This window comes from Phalacrocorax carbo, chromosome 2 (genome assembly GCF_963921805.1).
Source record: "Phalacrocorax carbo chromosome 2, bPhaCar2.1, whole genome shotgun sequence".
In the NCBI taxonomy this organism is placed as follows: Eukaryota; Metazoa; Chordata; class Aves; order Suliformes; family Phalacrocoracidae; genus Phalacrocorax; species Phalacrocorax carbo.
The window spans coordinates 117,363,762-117,386,758 of NC_087514.1; the positions used below are offsets into that span (position 1 = coordinate 117,363,762).

A 22,997-nucleotide genomic window follows, 5' to 3' on the forward strand; every position below is an offset into this window, starting at 1 on the left:
GAGACTTACAGGTAGCATTTTGATGTCTCTACTATCTTCACAACAGCCTCCTTTTGTAGCACAGCAAAACTTTCTTCCATCAGTTTGTACTGTTTCATCTTGACCCTTAACAATGCTGTTCAAAATTTTCCACACAAAGCTGATGATGCTGTTGAGATGCAGGGATTTAACAGCAGTGCAGCTTGTGTTGGACGATTTAGGTTTAAATTATGTCTTTCCATATAATGCCACCTAGCGTGCATTATATGGAAACTGCCAGACAACCTTGGTTAGTTATTTCTTCCTTACATTTGGGGACTGGAAGAGAGCTGCAAAGTTTTGTTTACTTCAACAAGAAAAGGTGTTTCAGCGTGGCCATATGACAGCACTGGAAAACAGGAACACACCAGGCACTTTTTTTCACTGGATCTACATCGGTTTCTATGCTATTTCACATATTCCTTTCCTGCTTATGGAAATTAATATTTGCCAGAAACCACTGACTAATAAAAAATTTACTAATAGAATACGAAATGCTCCTTCACTAATGAACTATAACTAGTGGCAGGAAGAGGCTGAATAGAGAAGAAAGTCAGGTGTCTTACTTGAATAAGAAACGCCATTTGCTTTGAGATGCTCCTATTTACTACCAGTTCTTGGGCTCTTGCGGCTTGACCTGCTGTCTCTCCTTTCCTTTATAGGCTGTGGGGTTCACATCGCCCCTTTGCGTCTCTGACACTGGAGACTGGCATGTATGCACCTGCCTGGATTCCTCTACTCAGATTGATTGCTCCATGGATGATCCTACGAATTTCTAAGACCTAACTCCCTGTTGCAGCCAGCCTCTGCCAACATTGTCAAATCCACCTGATAGGCTGCATCTTCCCTTTTAAAGACCTTCTCTGCCCATCACTGATTCCTCACTTTCATCCAGCTCTCCAGATCTTCAGAACCACTGGAAATCACCTTCTTGATTAACCCCTTTCCATACCATTATGCTTCTCTCACCCAAGGAGAAGGGGAAAAAATTAGTTTCCTTCAAGTTCCTCTTCTGAACTCTCCCTCCCTGCTGTACAGCTAAAGCTCCATATCTTTTTTCCTTCCTTTTACTACCCTTGCTCTTTCTTCTGTTTCAGTTAATTGTTAAGCCCTTTCAACTTGAATTCTGTTTTACTTGCACCACCCAAAACATTACAATTTGTGACTTCATGCTGTCAAAGTCCTAGGGCCTTTCTTCCATGCTCCCTCCTCTTCCTAAACTCATTTGGCGAGCCCTGTTTCCTCAGCCATCAGCTGTCCCTCAGCTTTCCTTCCACTTTATCCTGGCCCTTTCTCTCCTCTGACTACTTTGGCACCTTCCCTCTCTAAGTGTTTTTCATCCCCCTGGTGCAACATCTGCCATTAGCGTTCTGTCCCCACAGGGACAGAACTGTTACTGCCGATGCACTCTTCTGCCAGCAACGTGTGCTCCTTTTTCTACTCCTGCTCTCAGAATGGGTCACTGTAACACCCGCCGTCTACCCTACTCCAGTGTCACTTCATCGCAGCAGCGGTTTAAGCCTAATCAGGTAACTTTGCACTACAGTAGGTAAGGAGCACACACATCATCTTTTACTTACTGTGTCAGACGATGGGGATGAGTTTAAACCACACAGGGTAGATTCAGGACTAGACTGTCCAGATATGCAGACTGAAGGCAGAAAATGCCCAAAAGTTACATAACTCTTGCAGAGTTTAGGATGACCGTGAAGTCTTACCTATCCCTTCACCTTTGCAGCACAGGTCTCTGAGTCCAGGTTGCTGATGGTCAGGACGGTGGATGTGGGTAGCTGATGTGGTTGTCCCTGCGTGTGGCTGGTTCTACAGTTCAGGCTCCAGGTCATCAACCAAGGAGCTTTCAAGATAATCCACATGTACTAAAAATTGGCGATGCTTAATTAAAAGCAGTTTGCCTGTCCTTCCACCAACGTGAACTCAAAATCTCTTTTTGCATATAGTCACACCAGAAAGATCTGTTAGCAGCATAGAGCATTTCTGTTACGTGATTTCAGCCTGCCCTCTGCTGCAGGTTCAGCACACAGCACCGCATCGCTGCATGTCCCGCTGCTGTTTATTTTCTAAGAACACTAACAGCATGGGCTGGCCCTTCCACTGTTCCAGCGGAAATCCGCAGTAGTAAAAGCCAGACAGCCTAACTCACCCCACATGAGTGACAGCCCTCCTATCCTCTGCCTTGGCCCCGGGGTTTTACCTCCACCAAGGAACCCACCGCTGCCAGCGTTGAAGGCGGAGGGTGCTTCAGGTGGGGCAGAAGCTTGAGTTCGGCCATGGCTTAGGAAGCTATCTGCCCTGCATTCCTCATACAGCAGCCCCATACTCTTTCCGCCCGGGTCACCCAATGCTGCTTCACCCCAGCAATTCCAAAGGCAGACTTCCAGAGAGCCCATTCCAGGCTGTCATGGGATAGAGCTTACTTGAGATCAAAGGTTACTTGAGGTCAGAGATTACTTTCTAGGGCAGATTTCCAGAGCGAGACCAGTCCAGCCTCTGTCATAGGCTACTTGAGGTCTAACATTACCAGAGGTCACAGGACAAAGGTCACTTGAGGTCAAAGGTTACTTGACATCAAAGGTGAGATGATACCTGAGGTATCTTTCACTTGAGGTCAAAGGGCAGAGGTTACTTGAGATCAGAAGGTAGAGGTTACTCAAAGTCAAAGGTTACTTGAAGTCAGAGGGCAGAGGTTCCTCAAGGTTAAAGGTTCCTTGAGGTCAGCAGACCAAAGTTAATCTATGTCAAAGGTTACTCAATGTCAGTGGACAGAGGTTACTTGAGGTCAAAGGTTACTTCAGGTCAAGGGTTGTTTGAGGTCAAAGGTTCCTTTAGGTCAGAGGACAGAAGTTACTCTAGGATAAAGGCTAGTTCAGGTCACAGGACAGAGGTAACTCTAGGTGAAATGTTACTCTAAGTCAAAGGTTACTTGAGGCCGAATCTCCTTTTGGTGTACATCTCACCAGCATCCGCACTGGAAACCAGAACCAAGGCCTTGCACGACCCCTGCCCACAGCACGGGCTGAGGGGCAGCTGGCGTGGAACACCCATACCCACAGGCTCATTCATCACCCCAGCTGCACCTACCTGCCTGCCCAGGCCTGCTGCCCTGCCCCACACCACACTGGGCTGGCACAAGGGCTGCTTGGAACAGGCCACCTTCACACCAGCAAACACTGCAGCTGCTTAAAGGGACAGAGGATGGCACTTTAGAGGCCAGGGGTGCTTTCATTTAAAAGCATAAACACAGTCAGATACCGCTGTGCAGAATTGCTGAATGGAGTTAAGGGGAAAGAGCTGAAGACTCGGTGCTAACGTTGCAGTAGCAGTCACCTCTTCCTTTTCATGCTTGATAGTAGAAAGGTTTTCTTTACAACTTAGTTAAGTGAAACTGGTGGCCAGTTTCTCCCAAGGATTTAGAAACATCACTAACATAACTTCATTTTATTTAATAAAGAAAAAAAAGACAACAACTGGGATACAGTTGTTACCATCAGGGACTATTACACTCAGTTCCAAAAATCAGATGCAAGGCAAAGTCATCATTTGGCATTAAGAGTAACCATACGCTTGCCAGTAACGGTTACTCTAGTCCTAAATTTGAGTCCAAACCAGAAAAATCTCAACCCGAGTATAACGGTTTTGTCAGGACAAAAGCATAAAGGAAAGCACTTAGAACAGTTAAAAAAAATCATCAATTTTTTTCCTTAATCTAGCAGTAGTCATGATTTAACTATCATGACAAACAGGATGTCAACTTTTTAAAAATAATAATCACTGACCACTTTGAATACAACTTTCACGAGTCATAATAATTCTAAAAAGCTAGCAGGTGACTAACGCTAGCTAGAAGCGACAACACTAAAAAAACACCCCAAATCCTCCCATATCTTTCCCCCATAAACAATACACAAAAGCAATTCTGAGTGTTGCTCTACCATGACAGCTCATGTTTTCAAGAGCTAGAGCTTTCAAAATAGTTTATTTTAAACTAAACATAGCAAAGTCTTGAAAATTCAGGTAGGTAGCTTCATCCAGTCGCATACAACCAAAACTTAAAAACACAATCACTCAGCTTAGTTTATTTTAATGGTCTGTCAGGATAAATACGTGCCAGAAAACAGGTTCTGAGCTGCAAGTCACTTCAGAACCGAACACTTTCAGTAACAAACAAGTACATCTCAGGTAACTCAGAGAAAAAAAATTTGCTTTCTGAAGAATTTTCTTGCCATTTTCAGCCACCTGGTAAGGGTGACATTGTTTCAGAACATCAAGGTCCAAATACCGCCTCAAGGTACTTTGAAATTACATTCGGTGTAATTCAAACTAGATCCCACAAATTGGCTGTAAAAGCAAATCAAAGCAATCCTACATCGTATTCAGGACAACGGTAAGAACCATCATTAGCTGACAATATCAAATTAGTGGTCAGGAAACCAGACACTTTCATATGCGCTGAAACCACATTAAAAAGAAAAACTGAGGAAACACTGACTAGCTCTGCAATAGTTTGGTATTTCACCGACGATCCGTAATTAGTTTGCTTCATAAGACCTGCTTTTCTCGTTAAATGCACTGAAAGCTTTTAGGCAAGACAAAATAAATGCTTGACTTCAAAGTCTCTGAAAGGACACGATTGTAAACTTTTGTCTCCACACAGCAATTGCAATAAGCATGGTATTACACACAGTCTTTTTCTAAAGAAGAATGGGAGCCATTTATCTACTGGGAAAAGTTAACTGCCCTTACAAGCCTTTAATGGCCTTGCCCAGAATACCCGTGCTGCTGTGAGTCATAGGAAATCCAGCCTAACATGAGCTCACGAAAACAAACTTTGAATCAAAGTTTCTGAAGGCAGAAGGACCTTACCATTTTCTCCTCATGTAATCGAAGGGAAACACCCTCCATCAGTTTTGGAAATGAACACAACTACCAGGATTTAAGCACAGTTGTAATCACAGAGCAGCAGCTGCACCGTAAAGCACCTGCGCATACACAGGCTACCGTTTCATGCTGTAGCTGATAGACTGAGTGCCTTCACCACAGCACAAACTTACTTGAGGGCCCACAACTTATTTCCATCCTTTCCAAGGTAACACTTGTCTGAAGCCAAAGACTCAAGAGAAAAGCCATGAAATCAGGTTTTCTAACTGATTTTTTTTTTAATAAACTAGAGAAGAACAAGGTAACATTTCAATCCAAGTCATGACAGCTGCATGCTTAGAAGTAGATACATACACGTGTCTGGATTTTTCTTTTCTCTTTAGAATAAAAAAAAGAAAAATGGTCATGTGAAAGCTGAACATAATGCATAGATTTCTATACATATCCAAATAATAGCAGACTAAATCAAGCAGTAACACAACTGGGGAAAAAGTTTTAACAGTGATTCCCAGATCTACAAAATTTTAAAAAGGAATTCTCAGTTCTAGGAATCTTTATGCTGAATGAGTTACTTTTTTTTTTTTTTTTACACAGCATTAAAACAGGTTTTGTGAATTGAGGCACTAGAAACAAACTTACTTACACAATAGCTCAAATGCATCTAATGTGCAAACTGAAAAATCTACAGGCCATAGTGTACTAGAAGTTTAGAACTTAAGAGGTTGCATTAGACTTGCACTTGCTCACATCGACACAGTGAAATTAGTGGAAAACTACTGTTTTTCCAGTTAGAGTAAAATCAGGTTCTGGCTGTTGGTTCCAAACAGTTACCACCTTCCTAGCTTTTTCTCATTGTCTTCACTTGCCTCTTTAATATTATTATCAGGGGGAAAAAATTGCAGAGGTTCCTGTGCCACCCCATTCAGCAATGTTTATAAAGAAATGGAAAGCACTTGTCCTTGCACATGGTTGTACCTATGGTGCTGTATTCCCCTACTTCATCCTGTTCCCCCACATAACATAGCTTCTACAACGTTAATAAATTTGCTTAGAATTAGGTACTCCTGTCCTAGGAGAGATGCTTATTTTTACCTTTTGATCTGCATTTTCTAATGGGGTCAGGGAGCATTAAAGACAAGGAGTCTTCACAAAGTAATCAGTGATCACACAGCAAGAAGAACTTGAGACAGAGAGAAAGGAGCTCACATGGATACACATGCTGCTTTCTTTATGAGGAAGAGTATTCAAGATCCAGTGAAGTTTCCACTCAAATGCTACAGTAACCGGCACCCTCTAAACCCCTACATTAAAATATACCTCAATATTTTAATCAGGCACTTAAATAGAAAAACAAAGCAGTAACATTAAACATAGGTATTGTGATAGCTATTCTGTAAAGCCAGAACACCTTGTATGAAAGGACTCAGGAAATTAACTGTCTCACTGAACCAAGTAACTCATGTCAAGGGCTAAAGGAACGCTGAGTCCCTCACTAGACAAGTGCATTTGAAAAAAAAAAAAAAAACCCAAAAACTGAAAGACGGTTAGTAAATATTTGGTAGAAGCCATTAACCACAAACTTGCATTCTTCACTACCTAATGCAAAATGTAGTGCAAGGTTATTAATCCCTTGAGAAGGTGGATCCAAAAGTAAATTATGATTTAGAAAGCCTTGATTATTAGACAAAATAGCATATTTTAACTAAACCCCCCAAAATACAAACCAACAGAGTATAGAAGGAAAAGCTATATGGTTCCATAGAATATATCACACCCAGTGCACGCACTGCTTCATTTTTTCTCATGTGAACCCATTTGTTACTCATAGGATTTTTGCAAGGAAATATTTTGGTCTAGACAACATGTAGTGTACAGTTTCAGACCACTCAATTAGGCTCTAACTCTGGCATTAGTCTACAGTCTAGACCACTGCAGCAGGCCTTTCAAAGTGTTTAGTGTAATCAAAACCTGATCTAGACATTTTTGAGCAGTTAACAGAAACAGGAGTTACAGACTGCATACAGTTCAGTATGGTACATTAACTGAAGCTAGAAGTTTTAGTATGCTTATTGCCAATTTCTCCCAAATTTTTGCAAGCAGAACTTCTCTGCAGACACATTATTGCTGAGAGTAATAAGGCTGTTGAGGAAAAGGGTATCCGGGTTGTTGAGGTGGCAGATATGGTGCTTGTCCAGGGTTTTGATACACAGGTGAGGGTGCATATGGCAGATTATACTGACCATACATGTATGGATTATAGCCCATTGGCATTGGCATCTGGCAATACCTGTGCGTGGGGGCAAAAAGAGTATATTTTAGTTGTAAAATACCAATGATGTTAATTTGCAAGTAACAACCATTTATAGATACAAAAAGACATGCAATCACTACAAATGCTTTCCTTTCATTTTCTTTTTTGTGCAGCATAAAGTGTGGTAACTTTCAAGGATCAAACATGAAAAAATTATAATGCGTGAAACAAATGCAGACAGAAGGTGGAGTAAAGGCAACTTGCTGGAACTAGAACTGATCTAAATTAATTCTTAATTTATTAAGAATTTATTAAGAATTTATTAATTATGTTTAATATCATTTTACGTATTTTAACATTCGCTGAGCCTGCTACTGAGTGAGCGAGCAGCTGCCTTCAATTCCTTATGATGACTCCAGAAAGATGGAAAGAAGCATCAGAAGAAAGCATGCTACTCAACTGGAATTTTTTCTGCATTTTTCATTATCTTTAGCAAGATACCAAGATTTGAAAAAATGAGATATGCCAACACTTTCGAGATAAACACCACCACAACTGATTACGCAAGGGCTGGCAATAGTCCACAAATCACAGTTAAGGAACTGCAGTCCTATTCCCCTTCTCCTTTAAAAAAAGCCGAATTACAAAAACCTAAACTGAACAGAAACGGTACCAGCAAATTATTCCAACAACAGTTACATGATTAGAACAAAAAAAAATTATTTTGCCTCAAACATTAAATGCATCTTCAATTATAACAATACCTGATTTAAAAACATCATGTGCAACAAACAAGTGCTTTTACATAACACGTTAACAAAGAACTGCTTAAGCACTCCCATAGCTTACCCTGGGTAAGCTGGATAAGTTGGGTAAGGAGGTCCCTGTGCCTGTGAAGGTGCAGTGCTTGCTGCAGGTGCACTGGCTCCTGGAGCAGGAGCTGCAGCAGGAGCTGCAGCAGGAGCCACAGCAGGAGCTGTAGCTGTTCCTGTGGGTGCAGATGCAGAAGAGGAACTACTTGCTGCAGAAATCACCGGTGGTGGTGGCCGTGCTGGTGGCTGTGGTTTAGTCCCCTAAAAAGAGAAAGTGACTTAAGCTGGAGCTTCTTTCTGGAAGTCTTAGAATCAAAAGCTGTGGTTATATGATTGGTTGATCTTCATTTTCATTTTAAATGGCATTCTATGTTTACCCTATAGAGATAATAATGTGAAGTGTCTAAAAATCAATAAGCTTTCCACTTCAAATCTCTAAATTATAAACACTGATAGTACATAATACACCTCTCTGCAAAGCCTTTACACTTTGCCCTCTATTTCACTTCAGCACATTTCCAAATACACCAATACATTACAGGCTGATATATACAAATTACAAATCAGTTTGGAGTTTCAAAGTATGGACCTTCTATTTTCAACCCACTAATTCTGTAGCATATATTTACCACCATGGTTCTGGGTGCTGGAGTAGGAGTCGACGATGCAGCAGGCTTAGTTCCTCCAGCTGATGTGGTCTGATATGTAGGCAGAGGAATAGAGGGAGCACTGGGTTCTTTAGCAATGCTTTGCTGCAAATCTCTATTAAGAACAAACAAGCAAACACACAGCTTAGTTTAATAATTGTTTTTAGCTTAGCTTGCTGAAGTGTGTAACAAAGATGCAACAGTAAATCTAGTATTTAAAGCATGGTTATTGAGCTAACTCAAACTCAATTCGGAGTCCAAATCACTTCCACAGAAACAATCCTCTAGGCAATCCTCTGATTAACTGTTAAATTTATTTTCTAATAATGTCTTGATGTTCCAACTCAACACTGGGTATAGATCACTGAATTAGCCAAAAGCTTTGGAATCAGAAATTACAGAATAGTCAGAACATTTAGCAACTTGGAAGCCTTCCTGAGAACCTATGGAAACCTCAAGGCTATAGAAAAGGATAAATTTAATTAGTTTTAACATACAAAGAGATTCTCAAATACAGAAGAAAAGCAATGTCATATTGATTGTAGATTGCCCTAAATTAAATAACGTTGCATGCAAATACCACACATCTAACAGAACTGTTAATTAGAAGAGAAGTCCGCAATATCATTTCTATCTAGGTGACCATTACTATCAAAAAACCCCTGGAGAAAATCTGAATGGCTCAGCACATGAGCTTTCAAATTCTCTATTCTGTTACCTCTACTGTTGGAATGACTCTTGGTAAGATACTTTGCTAGGATATAAGGAGCCTTTGGTGTCCTCTTGTACTACAAGCTACCATTACACAGCATAATTTTACAGTCAGCTTGTCATGAAAACACCATGAACCCAGTTCTAAGTTATGTACGCAGAAGAACGTAGTGGATTTCTCAATGCAAAGACTCAATATTTGAGATTGGGCAGATTCTTCAGAGATACTTTAGGAAGCATTTAAAATTTCAGACAATTCTGTGTAAAAACGATAGGTGAGCAATATGTAACAGCTAGAACTTGATAGCTGGCATTCTGAAAGAGAACACAAGGGAGACTGACAAAGGTACAGTCTAGTTAACAACAAACTACAGGTTCCTATAATACAGCACGCAAAGGGGAGCTACAGAGAAAGAGAACAGAACTGGCAACTTTTGTAGAAACTTGGTAGGAAAACCAAGATTGCAACGAAAACTCCAAGAAAGCTGTCCTCCCAGTTACACCTGCAATACAAACGAATGACGGAGAAGAAGCTGGAAATACTATCCTGATGCTTTGTTTCATATGTGGGCATACATATCTCAAACTTTGCTGCAGAAAATGGAGTAACTACTCAACACTATTATACTGAAACCAACAAAACCAAAACTTAACATCTTAGAAGATGACAGAAGGGATGGAGTAGCAATTTTCTTCTTAGAATTGTGCTGCAAAGACCAATGGCTTACAGAACGCTGGTACCAGATTAGAGTATATTTTGACCACAAAGTGATCAAACACATTTAATGTGAAGCTTAAAACTGATCTTCCAATGGGCAATCATTATGGGACGAGGGCAGGAATCTGAATGGGAAGCCATCTAAACAAATTTATTTTCACTTAGTGAAGATGAAGCCCCCAGTCAGTATTTTTCTTATCATTGGGGTGGGAGAGGCAGGGGGAAGGGGCAAAACACACATTTTATTCACTCAAACTGTGCGTTGGGCACACTGAGAAACACATTTTGTAGACATACGCTACAAATATCCCAGATCTCATTGCTGCCCCTAACCTTGACGGGGTTTCATGTCAGTGAACAGTTAACACATGAGGCAGCAAAAGGTAGCTGAATCTTGGGGTGATGAATATCAACACTAAACCTACAACTTTAACACCGAATGTTAACATATTAGATACGTGAGATATTCAGACCTAAGCTTTGGTTAGACAGCCTACAGCTTCCAAACTGCACGAATGTAGGAAGTAGAAGAGAGGTGGAAGGGGTTGCATAGAGTTACTAAGAATTAATTTACAAGAGTAATGGGCAACTGAAAAGAGCAGTTCTACAAAGGACGAGGTTAGGCAAGGTAAAATTTGAGAGCTGAGCATCCCATTCACAACATGGTATGTGCACAGAATAACTGCAATTTCACCAACTGAAACTTCAGTAACAACTAACCCTTTTTATAAAAGGCTATGCGTTTTGCTAAAGAATACTGATTAAAAGACAAGTGTTTTCAGTTATGATTTCCTCTTAAGAGGAGAACCTATAAGTCACAGCTGAAGCATGCTATACTAGCCTGATCACATGTGGGGTACAACATCGGACACTTTTTCATATGAAGGACAAAATCTACTTCTCTCCCCAGCAGTGTAGACAACCCGCATATCTGAACAATGATAAAGTATCTCACTAGGTCAGACTACAGAGCAGAGGTGGAATACCAATTTTTTTCCCCCCACCTTACTGGGCACATGGAAGGCAATCATATGTTGAAGCATTTATCTAACTTCTCAAACCAAAATGACAGCAGAGGCAAGGTGCAGAAATCAGAGGTTCAAAGGAGAGAATAAAATAAAATTAGTAACACATGCCAAAAAGAACTGGCAGTGAAATCATGGTAAGATGAAACAGATTCATGCTGAATTGTACAGAGGAATAGCAGAGCAGACTTCAAAGTAGGTTTTTTTATTTATTTCTCCTATCACTTTCTTCTTTCTTCAGGGGTAGAGTGGGGATATAGCATTAAGGCAAAGAGGTGATAGTCTTAACATACCTCATCTCCCTCTCATTTCACTAAGTGCCATAATGAACATGTCCCCAAATATTAATTTCTGATAAATACTTAAAAATTTCTACACCACTTAAAAGACTGGAATCTTACTTGAGCAGTTCATCTCTTTCAGTCTTGCGAGCAAAGACAATGTCACTGCATTTGTTTTGGAATTTCAGCAGGATTTCTGTCAGCTCATTGTAAAACTAGGGAAGAGCAAACACATAACATAGTCAGTACTGTCAGACTCCATGCTAGCATGTTTCTGCATACTGATCTAGATACAGGCATTGTATTATTACGGTGCCCAGAACCTGCCATTCCAGTAAAGTTTGTGAGTGCAGTTTATTCTACTTTTCAAAAACAACTTAGTCAGTTGTTGTCCATCCCTGTAATATATATAAAAATTGTATGATATTTTTATATCTGTGTATGTGTAAATATAAAAATAGTTTAAGACAACTAGAAAACATATTAAAACAAGAACTATATCACTTCTGGTGATTAGCTATTTATCTTTAAAGGATAATTAATTTACTCTAATTTTATTACCTTCAATCAGTTCCACACATTTCAGTTATACAGACTTCAAGGTTATTTTTTTTCCTCTAGTGAGCTATCCATAAACCAGCAAACAGTATTTAATACAGAAGCAGTAAAACACCTTCCAGAAGGCCAGATCAAAAAAAGCAAGCTAAATAAAGCCCTCCTCATGTATGCAGTAGCAGTATATAAAACAAACTTGATAAGGTGATTAAATACCATGGGAGAACAGATGAAAATTCTTCAGATAAAATGGCTCATCTGGGTACTTCAGCATCAGTTACTCAGCTGTAATTAACACCTTTTCCTATTTTAATATACAGCAATGCTCAGAAAAGCTTACTTTTTAGATAGGAACAAAGAAGCATTTCACAGCTGTCTAAACAATCAAAATTCAAGTAAATAGCTGCCCTTACTTCAGTACCAAAATCCTCACAAAAGTGTACCTCTCATTTAGCATGTCTGTAGTTTATTACGATTTTTGATTCACATCCCATTGAGCAAATAAAAAAGTTCTTCCAATCCTCTAAGCTTTACCATACCTTTGTGCCTTCTTTTAAATTGGCTACGAGTTCCACAAAGTTGTCATTTGCTACCGCTAAGTTCTTCAAAACTTCTTCTCTTAAATTAGATTCATTGCTTGATTGTTTCATCTTTGAAAAATCCTGATGTGCATTCTTAAAAGGGGAAAAGAAATAAGCAGTGAAAATAATGCAACCTAGGTCTGTGTACGATTCTGTATCTTTTGGTTTTTTCCCTCTTACTCATTGCTCTCACCCCCTTTCCCCGATACCTGCCTTTCCTCACCTTCCAGCCATTGTACTTCCTAATACTTGCTATCTGCCAAGTGCAGATTTCAGTGGCTATTTCAGAACTAAGCATATATTAATTCACTAGCAGTAGGTATCAGCTAATTATGTGTTCTGTTGTGGGCTGCCTTCAGCTAATTCTCAAGTTCATACTGCAGATTCTCTTCTGGAGGCTACACTAATTAGGCTCTCTCCTGTACTACCCTCCATTGATATTCATAAAACCATATTGAAAGTTAGTATTTTTAAGAAGCGCTACCTCAAATTTGGCTGACATTGGCAAGCTATTAAAAGGACAGGGAAGTGGCAACCAACAGAAGGATCACTTACATCTCATTTCTTTTGGGAAAATTAAACACGCAAACTTAAGAAGACTACTTCATCTGCCAGAGCAGCCAAACTTGCACTCCGGGACATTCAAACAACAAAGTTATACCCATCAAGGTTTTAAAAGTACATTAAAAAAATCTTTGATAAACATGTGGTCATTTAAAAACAATTTTTTCCCCTTTTGGAAAAGTCTTCTATTCTTGCAAGGAGTCTTGTGCATGAATAGGCCCAACCGTTACTCATGCCACTACAGTCACTTGTCCAAGCACTAAGGCTTCCTCTTTTGTCAGATATTTCAGGTACTCTAGCATTACTGACAAAGTAAGGCTGAATTTATAAATCAACCTTGGGCAATTTTCATTAAATTTTTCTTTTATGAGCAAGCACAAAGAAAAAAAAGCCACAAAAAACCAAACCCAAAAACCCACCCTGTATTTTCAGTGACCAGAGGAATAAAGGAGTATCAACTGGCCTATGACAGAGTAACAAGCAAAATGGAGTAGAAAGCGAAGTGAGATTTCTAAAGCACTGGAGAAGTAGAGGAATCATTGCTCCTTAGTTTAAGAGAAAGACATACAAGGTGTTGTACCTGAATGTTCTTGAGAAGTTCTTCCTGCTTTTTCAAGGACTCTTGCACTTTCTGTGTGTAACTTCCATAAATTCTGTCCAACTCAGTCACAGAGATAGCCTCCTCATTTATAGCACCATCCTGCGCAAGTGCAGTCAAGAATTTGCTTGTCATGTCAAAATTTACAGATTTCAGGTCATTTTCCAGTTGTTCTCTCTCCTTCTTAACTTCATCCAGGTTGGCCAGCAATGTTCTTAGGACATTAACAACCTAAGCAATAAAAATTGTCACAAGTTAGCATGTTCAGAGGAATTATTGCAAAAGTATACTCTTATTACTTCTTTCCATCTTGCACTCTTCACTGATGTTTGCAGTACTACCACATGAATATTTGTTTATAACTGTTTAAGATGACAAACCAGGACAGAACAAAGACAACAAAACAATGATCTTCAAGCATTTCTGAAGCTATATTCTCTTCTAAAGATTTGCTTCTACTAATTACACTGAATTACTACATGGATTTTTAAATCTTTTTTTAAAAAAAAAAACTGACCAGATACCTTCCAATAGGATATTCTAAAAATGGCAGTCAAAAACACTGACTTCAAACCACTGCCATGAGAAAGATTATCATATTGCTGCAGATGAGCCATGACTTTCTTGGAAAGCACATTGGTGTAATTGCCTAATACTTTAAAATACTGAGCTGTGCCTTTTACATTGCCTAACTGCCCCAAAAACCTGAGCACTGCACCCCACCACCCTAAACAACAAAAATATTCAAAGATTGTTCCTTGCTGTCTTGCTGTCCACGGTGATTGAACTTGCTCACACTACATGTGAAAAAATATACTTGAGAAGATATTAAACAAAAAAGAAAACGTCTTTTCCAAATGCTGTTACCTTCTGCATTAATTGTGACAGAAACAAGAGCAGCTAAGGACCAGCGACCACACCAATTAATGTAATTTTACTTTGCTAGACTAATAACACTTCTGTTCAAAATAGAGGCAAATTTCAACCCTTTACCTCACTTCCTTGTAATGTTTTTGCTGGGTTGGCTGAAGGAATAGCTGCGTTGAGTTCTGACTCCGGCTTACACAGAAGCGCAATTGTATCCCGGTGAGACTGATAGCGCTCTTTGACTTGGCCATCTGCTTGCACAGCTTTATTCAAAATATTATGGTAATTGGCTCCCTCTGGTGGTGGGAGGGGAAAAAAAAAGGGTGTTCATATAATTTCAAGACTTATTTTATCCCAAATCTTGCACCAGAGCAGTTTTCATGCTTTTCAGCAAATCTTCAAATGTTTTTACAAGCCTGTGCATTATGACATTATTAAGACTTATAAATAAAACTTAAGCTTAAGTTATGTTTTAAGTAGATCATAAATTAGGCACCTACATTAATTCTCCAGAGAAGCATACAAAAGTATATGAATGAACGCTGGTTTGAACTACTCCCCAGATTTAAACCCTGTAACTTCGTTGAACATGCCGGCAGTGGCACCAGTTCCTTGTTAGCTTCAAAACAATACATATTAACTGCACAGAAGACATCCTACAGTGATGGCCCTAAGCAGTTTGACTAACCACAGGGGGAAAACCCAAAACAACACACCAAATCAAAGAGAAAAGAACAACTTGATGGGAAATACAAAAAAGGATGTTAATATACAAAGAAAAATATACTGAAGTATTTAAGAGGTAATTGCAACCAGATTCTTAGGAAGGCACCCATTTTTCATTACATATGCTTTCTGAAACTTAAGCATGCATGTGCACTCCAGGGGTGCAAAAGCAGCAGCAAATACTCTGCTATCACATCATCTCTCAACTCCAAATAATGGTGCAGATTGCAATAAGGCTATTTTTGGCATAACCTCTCCTAAACCAAAATTTGTAACTTTAAAGATAATATCAGAGAGCATTAAAAACTAATTTACACAATGAGAATGGACATTTTTAGAGCATCCCTGGTTTCCCCCAGGAACCCAGATTCTGGGCCCCCAGAATCCAAAGCATGAAACATGAACTTTACCTGCCCTTAAAGGCTTATAGAGTTCACTGGATGGTGTTCTCTGCCAGCGTTCTTTGAACTTTGTTCGCAAGTCATTGTCTGTAGTTTCTTCTTCATCTAATAATCTTAGTGACTACAGAAGTTAAACGTTACATGCATTATAAACTGTTCTAAACATGAAAAAGCTACAAAGCTAGTGTAGAAAGCATCAAGAATGCTTATACGTCCTTTATAAAATTTATTTTGGCAAATAAAAAACAGGCATGGAAAGCACAAATCACCAAAATTTAGAATGCTTCCTCTCCCAACAATTTTTAAAACAAAACACTTCTAAGGGAACATCCACATGTGACAGCACAGTTTTTGTACAGACTAAACACTTAAATGGCATATTTTTAAAGTGCTATTAAAGTTACAAGCATTTTGGATAATCATGCACTTTTTCTATTGCCATTTAAAGAGAAAAAGTTCAGTGGTGGTGTTTTTAAGAATGTTTTAGTTTTAGCGGTTGCTGAGCTTACTTCATCTAAAATTTCTTTGTTCCTTTGTAGCAGTTCAGGCAGATCTTTGATCAGCTGATCAATGGTCTGAATTCCTCCCTGTTCAATCACGGACTTAGACTTGTTCAAAATAGACTGAGGAACAGTATCACCAGACACATCTTCAATAGCAGCAGGAAGATTGAGGGAAGCCAACACACTGAAAAAGTCAACATGTGGAACAGCAACTTGTTTGTACTATTAGATGGTTTTATCCTGCAACTAAAACTGCTGTCCAAACAAACAATCACAGTCAATTATAATGGGAACAGTATAACGTAGTCCCAGGCAGAAGTTTCAAACTGAAAACTAGCCTTATTCCTAGTGTATACTTCACCAAAAATACATTTCAAAGCTGTTAAAGAGCTAAGCAAATCCTAGTCTTTTAGCACTTACAAAATAAGGCAAACATTTTCAGTAGTAACTATCTGGTAAATAAAGAACCAACTGCCTTGAGTTTCGTTCTTAGCTTTCAGCTTGATACAAATTTTTTATTATTATTTATTTTAAAGAACAAAATTTTGGGGGGAAAAGTATCATGCATTGAGTCACTGTTACAATGAAGCTGACCACTGGAATGTGAAAATTCTTCTAGATTAATGGTACTGGAACTTTTTCTGAACAAGTGTCAGATCCCTAAAAAATGCAGAAAGACTGAAGAAAATTAAACACTACTTGTTTTTAATATGCTTTCAGACTTAAAATCTGCAGAAAAGTAGTTCTAAATACTCCTGCTATGGCTTAAGTTTGCCAGCCTACCATACGGTAATAAAAAAACCACTGCTGTAACCTGGGCATCTGCAGGCTGCAACACAACCAGTGTTTATAGGCTGGCCCATAACTCCTCTTGAGAAATTTAAGAAGCATTTAACAATACTTACCCATTTGCCAGATTTGTGGCTTCTCTCATCTGGGCTATTAACCTGTTCACAAGATCTGCCTTTCTCTGGTTATACACACTCACAGATTGCTGAACTTGCAAGGGAACCATCTTCTCAAACAGGTCTGCAATTAAAACATAATTACTCAAGTTACACCATGACGTAAAAGGACACAAACATCGTCACAGCTCTTTTGTACACACTGTACTACAGAGACTCATCTAAACAGTTTATGATACTCTCCCCCACTCCTCAAGACTTCTTTAAAAAAAATATCTATTTCTACAGGTCTTTAGGTAAGATTTTAGTTTTTAAGACTGAAATTGAGTTATAATTTAAAGGCATTATATTTAAAACAACTGTAGGATTACAAATCAGACTTTCCTTAAGGTTTCATTTCTAATTTTGCTTCTTTAAAGGAAGAAAATGAGAAAAGGAAGAGAGGACCATTTCTCAAAACTCCCCTGTACAGTCAAACTGAAATTTTTCAGCTTTATAGAAGGCCAACAACTAGGTTAGTTAAGATTGAACAATTTGATACCCTTCCCTTACACTACTGTCCCTTCTGAAATTAAAAAGGTTGGTTTCGTATAGAAAATACAGTTGCTGAGAAAATCTGAGAAACATCTTAAAGGGAAGTGCACACTACAGATAACGTTTTTCAACCATGGTTTATTCTTCCAGTACTTTTTATCATAAAGTAGTAGAACAAACTGGAAGAGACAAATGGCACTTTCAAAAACATTGCTGTACCCTTAATACAATTAAAAAGTAAACATTTACTCTTTCATGGTACAAATGAATTCTGGTGGCCATGTTTCACAAGGTAACAATTATCCTGTGCACTCCACACACTTCTCTTACCCGTGAATTTCTGACTGAGGGGAACAACAACTGGAGTAGACTTCACAAGAGTGGCTTTTCCAATGGACTCCAAATCTTTCAGGTCAGGAACCCGGTCATGGTAAATGAAGTCATTGTCTTTTTTGGCAGCTGTAAGTGCACGGTTGATCTTGTCAACCAGATCTTTAACATTTATATATTCATCATAACGAGATGCCACTGTCTTCACCAAGTCTGCTGCATGCTAAAAAATATTAAAATACAGTTAAAATTATAACTTTTTTCCTGCCTTTCAGATATACTTAGGAAAACAGATGAGCTTCCCAGTTAATCAAGTAACTACTGACAAAGCATATGATCAATATTATTATTTCCTTGAGAAAATATTCTCCCCTCTTATATATCAAAAAGGAAAAAGGAGATCTTACTTATTAAAATAGTCCAATAAAAACTCAACCAAACATATAGTAACCAAGTTAATATCTCACAATAGTCTCACTATGATTGCCCAAAATTCAAAAGAAGTGATCATGAGTTAGAGGCAATAACACTTCAAACACCCATTCACGAAAAAAGCCATCAAGTAATTTTCATGTTGTTTCACGAAACCCACAGCTTGCTTTTGCAGCTACTGCAAACTGTTTCTCAAACTTTGCTCACTTGCTCATATTCACGATGGAAGAGGCCAGAGTCCTACTCTTCACATCTGCCACTAACACGCATCTAACCTTGAGCTCAGCAGCTACAGTAATTATGCTGGGATCCTACTGCAAATTAAAATAATATACAAGGTCTGCTGTCTCTTCAGGCTGTCTGCTCAGCCTAGATGCAGCCCAGACGTATCTGTTTTTCCTACATTCAATTTACTGCAGGAGAGATGCAAGCCAAAACACTGTCCTTTAGATTGTATCTGTTCAATTCAGATCACATTTGTGTTATCAATGTGTAAAACAAAACACCAAGAGGCAACATCAGTCAAGGTTTACATAAACTCACAACTCAAACTCAAAATTCTTGGGACTGTGAAGTGGAACATGACCTATGTTAGAAGTGAAGAACATCTGAATTTGCTGAGATTTTTTGCTGCTTTCTATTCTGCCATATATCACACAATAGTAGTTTTGGTTTGATACAATATTACAGTCTAACTAGCATTTGCCAGAACCAGTAAATGAGAGGAGAAGAAACAGGGGTGTGCATATATACTTTAATTTGGAATAATTTACATTAATCCCACCCGATTTAATCCATCTTTGTTCTAGCTTTTAAAAAGGCAGATAAAAAGTGTTACTTTATAGCAACTGCATTTTTCAAAAACTCATTAAAAAGGATATTAAGTCTCTAATTTAGATTAATTATGGAAGCAGTATTTTAATAGCTATTGAGAACAGGATTTAAGTTTCATCTTACTAAACATATTGAATAAGATGACAGAGGATTTTAACTTCTGACTACATGCTGTTCATGAAGCAGTGCTGAAATAAGTAATAATGGAGTATTTCCCCATAGGCTTCTCTTAAAAATAAAATCTTTACCTATGCAGCATGAAGGGATGCTTCCTGTAACACTACGTGAGGAAAAATCTGCAACTTAACAATGACAGTAGATTTGATACAGGCAGACCTGTCAAGGGTGAGTACAAAAAATCCCCCACACCAACCAGCCAAAAAATACCCCAAAACAAAACAAAACCCCCACCAAACCACATTAATATTCTGTTATAGTAGAGCCCTAGAAAAAAAAAAAAAAGAGGTCTGCTAGGCAGATTTGAAACTCAAGAATAAACAGATCACCTAGTAATGTAGTCACGATATAACAACTTGGTATTAGAAGTTTATATAGGCACTTCATTGTCATGCAAGCACACAAAAAAGCTGCAAGCTTCATCCTGCACAAAGTCAATAAATCCTTATTGGTAACTTGCAAAATCTCAACACGATAGTCTTGTAGTAAGTCTCTCAACTCTCCTGCATTAGTGTAAATAGATACTGCACATGGATCCTACAAAGTCTGTTGAAGCAGCTCTTCCCCCACGCTCTGCCAAGGACCAGGGGACTTGAAGAAAGTAGTTATTTTTAGCCATTTTTTCCTTACTGTACTTAAAACATGATAATAGCTTACTCATTACAATACCTATAGCTGTGTCCCTCTAGAAACCAGACATAGAGGCAAAAAACCATATAAAGACTAAAATACAACTCTCTGTTTTTCAAATATTATTCGGATTTAAATCAGGATTGCAGGAAAGTAATTAGGTATGTACCAGGCAGAATTTTAATGTTTTGGGTATTTTTAAATAATATTACTTCAGAAAATTTATTAAGAAATCTGTTATATTAGCTGTACTGAGATAAGAAACCTATGCAAACGTAAAGATACAGGCCCAACACGTCAAGCAGTATCAAGCTGCCCAAAACTCAAAATATATCTTTATAAAAGCTACAGATATAACTCATCTTTGGAGCTGCTAATTATTTAATTCACATGATAAACATGCTCTGTAATTTTTAAATAAGTTTCATTCTTAGTTATTTGAATTTTAGAACTCTGAGCTAGCTTTTCAGGATTTAAAGTTTTGCTATATTTTTCAGAGAAGAAAAAAAGTTACTCACCTGTAGCCTCCCAATTTCTTCGCCAAATTTCTTCTGCTGTTTTGCCAGGATAGATTGATGATATTCTGCATTGGCCTGCATAATGCAGTGCTTTGCAGCCAGAACAGGAAACACCTCCTGGAAATAAAAATACTGACCAGGGGAAAGTCCAACCACATTAACCACCACAGACAACATGGGATGCAGGAAGAAAAAGGAAGAAGAAAAGGAAATTAGAATCACCCAATTAATAGTTTAGATAGGTTATAACATTAGAGATAAATGTCAGAGACCACATGACTTTGCATGGATTGAATCCCTTCTTTTTGTTTTAATATGTTGTTGCAAATTTCTTAGTGTCCACTATTTTAGATTGATCACAATTTAAAATAAAGCCATGAAGTCACAACATTTACTTCAAAGATTAGAAATGCATGCATATATTAGAAAGGATAGTTGCATGAACACACCCAAATGCTCCCAAGACAAAGTGTTCTTAAAAGAAGGGGGGGAGGGGAAGACAGGCCTTTTTTTTTATTTAACAAAGCAATTACACTTAAAACAGCAGCAGGCCTATCAAGAAAGTAACTTTAAAATTATGAAAGCAAAGAACAAATAAAGAGGACCAATAACTATTGACATGGAAAGCAATTTAAAAGTCATTTTCAGACTTTATATAAATGCACTTATCTTTGCAGGAGTACCAACCAAGACATGAAGAAAACATTATGCTGCAGCCCACAGTATAAGCATGGTCTTTGATCAAGGATTTTGCCTTAGTGTTTTATTTCTTAAATCAAGGAGCACTGGAAAACCAGAGTGATGTTTTAAAGACCTCAGTTTAAAGATCTGCTTCTTCACATTTGTACAAATTTGCTGCCCCCAAGAAACGAAGAAAAAAAAGAGAGTAAATTTGGAAGAAAAAAAGCTGTCTGGGAGGCCTTGCAACTGGAATCTGATGCATCAAGTCCATGTCTATTTCACACTCCTAAACATGTAATTGTTCCTAGAGCTGGTGTTAACCCATGGAACTAGCAAACCTTATGTTCTTTCAAATAATCAACTGACAGATTACTGTGCAACTGGAACAGAGAGCAGATCTATGATTTAGAAAGGTCCACAACAACAAAAGACAAAGCAATGGCTTTATATCTCATTGCCTCTCAGAAATCAATTATAAACATAATATTTAAGTGAGAGATTGGCCCAATCTGTAAAATGCCACAGGATACATGAGAGGAAACACGTGTGTATATAAGAATCTTTCAAGAGGCAGCCAAGCAAGATGTCAACTGAACTTGGAAAATTGTTATTATTTTTTTTTTTCAAAAGTATATATAAAGTCACTGACTGGCCTACAAAGGCATTTGTGTAATGTACTGCTAAAGAATAAAAAAACCAATGCTTTTACGTTATTACAGTAGCCCTTACCCATACAGTTTCTATCATTATCAAGATTCTATTCTGCATTAGAAACCAGAGGGGGGAAAAATAATTACCTATTTTTTTTCCCCAGAGGAAATAAAAGTGCCTTTAGCAAATACTTTGGCAATTATTTGACTAAGATTGCGTATTAAGTTACAAGACAGACCACTGCAAGCTGGAATAGCTATTTTAGAGTTCTGAAACTATTAATGAATGAAAAACAACTGCAAATTAGCAACAAGGGATGCTTCCCAGGGACATTCACAAAAAAAAGCACTATGTAAGACAATCTCCGGCTTAGCTAGATATAAATTTCAAGACTCCAACAATATGAAAAGTAAGTAAATCTTAACCAACTTTTACATTTATAACACCACACAATAGGTTTTCTACTATTTTATGATTTGAACATAAATTATACATTTGATACTGATACGTTGAACACCTAATAATTTTTAAAGTTCTTGTTACACTGTATATATTCAAAAAGCATGAAAAAAGATCCTTCTGCATCTTCTAAAATCAACAGCACTCAAGTGAACAGTCAAGACTAAACTGAGATAATTTACAAGTATCAAGACTGTTTTGGGGTGGAGGAAGAGGAGAAGACAGGCAGAAGAACAGAAGACACACACTGACTTCCACTCATGTTTTTCATTAACAGGTAAGGAAACAGTACCACTGTATTCATGCTGTCAAGATGAAAGCAAATTTCGTGTGAAAACATTGAGACTAGAAGCCAATTAAGCCCCATTAGAAAGTGTTAGTTTGAAAAAGATTTAGTTAGGTGTTAAATACTATGAAGGCATCTTTAAAGGCTATCATAAACATTTCAAGGTCACTTTAAATGAAACTTGTTGCAAGTAAACACACTTCATGTAATAAGATTTTACTTATTAAAAAAACAAAAAAAAATCCACCACACTATCTTTTGCTTCCTAGATTCTTCACTGTTTTTCAACTTACAGGTTCATTTCCCTTAAACATAGCAATATGTCAGCTTTTCTTGAGGATACATTTTAAGTATATCTCATCAAGTACATTGTAAACAATAACAGCTATTCATAACAACAGCAGAT

At 38.0% G+C, this 22,997-nt stretch overlaps 1 protein-coding gene across 4 annotated transcripts in view; it reads right to left on the bottom strand.

Annotated features, from left to right (window-relative positions):
* Positions 1-3,993: 3,993 nt before the first annotated feature.
* The window catches only part of PDCD6IP (programmed cell death 6 interacting protein), a 35,143-nt gene continuing 16,139 nt past the window's right edge, over positions 3,994-22,997 (bottom strand). The window contains exons 7-18 of one of the 4 annotated variants that reach the window (XM_064443987.1): positions 20,515-20,646; positions 17,924-18,146; positions 17,060-17,183; positions 16,161-16,338; positions 15,661-15,772; positions 14,651-14,820; positions 13,640-13,888; positions 12,454-12,588; positions 11,480-11,574; positions 8,610-8,739; positions 8,015-8,238; positions 3,994-7,201 (exon numbers count right to left, since the gene is read on the bottom strand). In XM_064443987.1, coding sequence (XP_064300057.1) covers positions 7,033-7,201; positions 8,015-8,238; positions 8,610-8,739; positions 11,480-11,574; positions 12,454-12,588; positions 13,640-13,888; positions 14,651-14,820; positions 15,661-15,772; positions 16,161-16,338; positions 17,060-17,183; positions 17,924-18,146; positions 20,515-20,646 — 1,941 coding nt within the window. In that variant the 3' untranslated portion in view covers positions 3,994-7,032. Of the gene's footprint in view, positions 7,202-8,014; positions 8,239-8,606; positions 8,740-11,479; positions 11,575-12,453; positions 12,589-13,639; positions 13,889-14,650; positions 14,821-15,660; positions 15,773-16,160; positions 16,339-17,059; positions 17,184-17,923; positions 18,147-20,514; positions 20,647-22,997 lie in introns of all 4 variants that reach the window. The other 3 variants (XM_064443989.1, XM_064443988.1, XM_064443986.1) reach the window with 3 other exon arrangements.